Source organism: Gekko japonicus, unplaced genomic scaffold, assembly GCF_001447785.1.
Source record: "Gekko japonicus isolate JY-2015 unplaced genomic scaffold, Gekko_japonicus_V1.1 scaffold360, whole genome shotgun sequence".
NCBI lineage: Eukaryota > Metazoa > Chordata > Lepidosauria > Squamata > Gekkonidae > Gekko > Gekko japonicus.
Window position 1 is genome coordinate 1,027,829 of NW_015172015.1, and position 5,446 is coordinate 1,033,274.

General features: G+C 47.2%; 1 protein-coding gene across 2 annotated transcripts in view; it reads right to left on the reverse strand.

The window, feature by feature from the left end:
* LOC107118130 (nucleoside diphosphate kinase) overlaps positions 1 to 2,504 on the reverse strand; it is a 9,847-nt gene extending 7,343 nt beyond the window's left edge. Inside the window, exons 1-2 of one of the 2 annotated variants that reach the window (XM_015420390.1) lie at positions 2,408 to 2,504; positions 850 to 982 (exon numbers count right to left, since the gene is read on the reverse strand). In XM_015420390.1, coding sequence (XP_015275876.1) covers positions 850 to 978 — 129 coding nt within the window. In that variant the 5' untranslated portion in view covers positions 979 to 982; positions 2,408 to 2,504. Of the gene's footprint in view, positions 1 to 849; positions 983 to 2,023; positions 2,171 to 2,407 lie in introns of those variants that run through there. The other variant, XM_015420391.1, reaches the window with a different exon arrangement.
* Positions 2,505 to 5,446: the final 2,942 nt, after the last annotated feature.

Genomic DNA, 5,446 nt, shown 5'->3' on the forward strand with positions numbered 1-5,446 from the left:
TAAAGAACTACAATAGTAGGGATAGACATTCTACCCTTTTTCTTTCCTTGCTGTGGTGGCTTTCTATGTGCAGGAAGTTTCTCAAGATAGGGAAGTGGTCCAAAAAATACCTGCAAGTATTAAGTGGTGCAGACCATTCTACTACCCCATTCCCTCACATTATAACCTTGACCTTAGATTTATGGAAGCTACATAAAGTGCACTAGATGCACAGGCATGTTTAGCTTTCTGGGTTTTATATAAGTAGAAGTACAAAGAGGAAAAAAACCCTGTGGATCAGTGTGTCCCTTGGTCAAAAGTGTTTCGGTTTGTTTTACAGGTGACACCTCCCCACCGCCAAAACAATGTGCAATATGAATGGGCTAATACTTCCAATTGTTTGGAAACATGAGAAAAACATGTAGTGGGAGTTTTCAAGCTACTGCAGTAATGTCAAATACATACACAAACCTCCTTCCTCAAGCTGCCACTGCTGTTTCTATCCTTTATCTCACATGTTTATACGCACACACATGTGTGTCAGCTTGAATTCTACACAGGATATCTGCAGATTGTGTGTGTGTGTGGGGGGTGATTTTCACCAACTCCCCCAGCTATTCCGGGGGGGGGGTCATCTGTTTTCCCCGGGAGCAGCATTTCAGGAGGCATTTTTGGGCTGCACTGTGAGAGGGGAGGGGTGAATGTCACATTTCACAGACAGGAATCCTGTCCATGGAAATCCTCAAACCTGTAATGACAAATAGCAACCTCATGGTTGAATTCATAACACGTACCCACTGGCAGGTTCCCCCACACTGATAAAGGGCTACTTATCCATATGCTACTAGTCAAAGGAAGGATGAACCTTACATGCATAAATTTCATAGCCACCAGTCGGAAGCCCTTCTGTTCAAAGCGTTTGATGATTTCTCCTACTAATCCCCGCTGGACTCCATCAGGCTTGATGGCAATGAAGGTGCGTTCTGTGTTGGAAGCCATAATACTGCAAGACAGATGCAGAGCAATAACAGTGGGGACAGACAGCACAATAGGCCAGTACTGTAATAATTCCCATATTCAGAACATCACCACAGAAGGTAAATCACCAAACCAAGGACACCAATTCATAATTCAGGAAAAGCAGGCCAGAAGCCAACCACATGAGCATGTATATGAATGTACTATATATTTCTTCATCATCAGTGTGACATGAGATGAGCAGGTAACAGAATAGGTGGCACCACTTTACACCACAGATCGGGGATCATATTTTGTCTATGTTCACCTACATAAAAGGCTCATTGCCAAGTATAAAACCAGCAGGGCAAGCAGCATGCTAGGCTAGAATACTTCTTTCTGATGTGGTGTTTTGCAGCCAGGGAGCCTTTTACATGGAAGTGCACACAAAAATAGCAATCCCCACCTACTCCACCATCTCAGAATTTCACCATTTCATTCAACAGCTTGTGTTCCCCACGCTTCTGTTGATCAAGGAAACTGCTTCACCACCAATAAAACACAGGCTTAAACACATATTTTTCTACATTCGTTTTTCAAAAACAAGCCTTAAAACTCAACGCTTTCCTTACCAAAGAGATGGAATGTCCACTTTTAAAAGGTACTTTCCAAATTAAATATGATGAATCAACACGTGAAGAAAATCACAGCCCTGATCCGTGCTCTTAATTTGCGTTCAACAAATTACGTTCGACAAGGTGGAGTTTTGCAACAAATTGCGTTCAACAAGGTGGAGTTTTGCTTCCACCTTGGAGTTTCTGCCCGACCTCTAAAACTCACGGGCGGAGTCTTGGAATTGGACTCGTTGCTAGAGAACAATTCTGCCGCGTAGAGTTAGAGATCGTGTCATATATAAATCTCCATAGAATTTGGTACCAGGCTACGGGGAAACTTATTCTGTAGAAGGTTAGGCCAGGTTGATATGAGGGGCGGAAGAAGAGAAGAAACAGCACATTTTAGAATACAGGCCTTTAACTGGAAATGGGAGCAGCAGCCCTTGGCTTGACGCCCACTAGAGCTCCCTAACCCAAATGCACCCTCCAGAGAAGTCCTTCGTTCAACCCCCCTTCCTTAGACTGCTGCTTCGACTACGATCTACCTAGGCTACTCGCCCACGTGGCGGCAACGAGGGAGAAGAAAAGACAGAGGATCCTCACCCTGCATCTGTCTAAAGCGGGGGAGGTGCACAAGGTCCATTTACACGCGCGCCCCTGTGGCCACCCGACTGCTATACACCTTTTTTTTAGAAAGGGACTCCCTAGATAGGACCCACACGGGCCGGTTTCCGGCGTTTCTTCTGCCCAGCTGCTTACCAGCTTCCTTGTTCACCCCCCTGTCTTTTTTCCCTTCATGTATTTTACTTCATCCCTCACCGCAAGAGAAAAAGAAGGAAATAGAACACACCGCTTACCTCGGGTGTATCGGCTCTTGTCTGACCTGGGGAGCGAGGCTGTGTGGCTGCAGTCTCCCTGAAATCGTCCGGGGGAAGAGGCGGAGCAATGCCGGCCGGAGATGGAACCCCACGTCAGCCCGACAAAAAGGCGGTCTTCCTCATAGACCTCCCTCCTGGCCTGCGGCTTTGAGGAAGGGTGGTGCCGTCTGCGTGGACCGCTGGAAGAAACTGAATCCTTCTTTGAAAGATAAACGCGCCTTTTTCTTTTTTTTTCCGTCAAGGACTGGAAGGAAGGCTCTGCTACTTAACCTGAGTGGCGCAAAGAACCGAGCCTTTCGAGGGATCGCCGAGCGGGAGGGTATTTAACTGTCATGGGGGAAAAAATTGCACTGAGAGAAATAAGAAGGCTAACATCCTATGCAATGTTCCTTCTTAATTAATGGTGCAGACTCTTGTGCCACCTTGAAGAAGAAGAAAAAGAGATTGGATTGATACCCCGCCCTTCACTTGGAGTCTCAGAGCGGCTTACAAACTCCTTTCCCTTCCCCTCCCCACAACAGACACCCTGTGAGGTAGGTGGGGCTGAGAGAGCTCTGAGAGAGCTGCCCTTTGAAGGACAGTTCTGACAGAACTATGGCTTGCTAGCAGCTGCAAGTGGAGGAGCGGGGAACCAAACCCGGTTCTCTCAGATTAGAGTCTGTGCACTTATCCACTACACCAAAACTGGTTCTCAAAGACTAACAAATGTATTGAGGCATAGCTTTTTGTCAGCCAGAGCTCCTGCCTGACCTTTCTTCTGTTTCTGTGTGTGTATACATAAGATTTTTTTTGTTATTTTGGCTGCAGAAAACTAACACTCCTGGCTCTCAACAGTTTGTCTCATGAGGGCCCAACTACATGATATACTGCTTATTTTATGCGTCCAGGGCTCTTGGTCCTGTTGTCCAACCAGGCCTGTAGTGACAACTCTGCAGATACTTAACTCCTGGGGTGTTCAGGAGCCCAATTCAGACTGGGATCACTGCAAGTGAGGAGAGGGGGCTTAAGTCCCTCCCACACACCATGTTGTGTTGGAGGAGAGCTTTACGATACGGTGGACTGCCAAAAAGACAAATAAGTAGGTTCTAGAGCAAACCACGCTTGAACTTTCCCTAGAAGCTAAAATGACTAAACTGAGGCTATCGTACTTTGGTCACGTTATGAAAAGACAAGAGACTGGAAAAGACCATGTGATGGTAGAAAGTGCCGTCAAGTCACAGCTGACTTATGGTGACCCCCATAGAGCTTTCAAGGCAAGAAACATTCAGAGAGTTTGCCATTGCTTGCCTCCGCATCAAGGCCCTGGTATTCCTTGGTGATCTCCCATCCAAATACTAGCCAGGGCCAACAGGAAAGGACAATAATGCTAGGAAAAGTTGAAGGCGGCAGGAAAAGAGGAAGACCCGGCATGAGATAGATTGACTCTATCAATGAAGCCGTGGCCCTCAGTTTGCAAGACTTGAGCAAGTCTGTTAACAATAGGACTTTTTAAATATAAATGATTAAATATGATTCATAGTGTCACCATAAGTCAAAAGGCACTTGACAGCACTTCACACAGAGAGACCTCATTCGATTCAGGTAACAACCATCCAGATTGGATTCCTAGATCTATCAGGGATGGGCAGCGCAATCCTAAGAGTAACCATCCAAGTTTGGGCTGTCCAGTGTTGGAGGTCCTCCCTGCACCTTGGGGCCTGCAGTCAGTGCCCCCTTGAATGCAAAGCTCTATCATCTACTGCTGTGGGCTTTGTGTCCCAGAGGTGCCCTGTGTCCATCTGGTAGGCAACGGGACAGGGATGCATTTCAGAGTCCAGTGGTTCCCATGGTGTCTAGCCTCACTTTTGCATTCCCCTGCAGCATTTTGGCATGGCTGTGCTGGGTCCTGCAGGCAGTGATGCCCTCTGCCAGCCTAACTGGACTGGGGTGGCGAAGATGCTGCTGTATGGGCTGGGGGCCATAGCATTGAGGTCCTGTATGGTGGGTATATGGCTTTAAAACTATGGTGTACCCTAGGGGGGGTGGAAGTTCCCCCACTTGCTGCTTGTTGCTTTCTGAGTCCTGCTTTCCCCTGCAGGTGAATTGCTAAATGGGAAGGCCAATGCAGAGCTGTTGGGTGCTGGGCACCTTGAATGGCTGATGGGTGTCACTAAGGACATGGAGGGGCAGCAGGCATACATTGAAGGGTTTCTTGCAGACTTGTAGCAGTGATCCATGGTCTACATTCTGCCCCCCCTTCCACCAGTGGCAGTGGAGGGGGCCACCCAGAGCATGGTGGCCACGGTGGTGGGAGTAACCAGTGACCACCAGGCACCTGTGGCTGGCTCTGTGTTCCTTTTGCTCTACCTGTGCCATTTTCCTGGGGGTTGTCCCATTGCTCCACATGGGACCAACTTCTGAGTGAACATGCTTGGAATTTTGTGAGGCAAAGCACCCTGATTTCTTCCCATGAGTGAATGTGAATATTAGTGGGCCTACTTTGACTTGCAGGAGTCTATTATTGGGCCTCTCGGCCTATACCATCCTTATCTCTTTCAAGGCCAGATTCAGGAATGTGGTAATTGGCTAAAAATGGGAATCTGTGTTCAACTTTCTAGCCAGATGGAAGAGTGGAGACAGGAGCGATGTCATGTTCTAGAGCAGAGGAGTCAAACTCATTTGTTATGAGGGCTGGATCTAATATAAATGTCACTTTGTTGAGCTGGACCATGTGTACCATAAAATGTAACACAAGGTACCGGAGATACAAACTTTATAAAGGTAATTTCAGATGCCAAGTGGCAATAGCAGGTGAATGACAACAGCAGGCTTGATTGGATTAGGTGTGATATGCAGAGGGGTAGTAGGCATGGAGACACCAGCATTGGTAATGAGACAGGAAACCTAGGTCTCAGTTTGGTCCAGGAGAATTCCGTCCAGGAGGATGCAAAGAATAAATGGACATAACTCTGACATTAAAAACCACAACATTCAAAAAACAATGGGGGAACATTTAACCCTCCAGGATACTGCTGACCT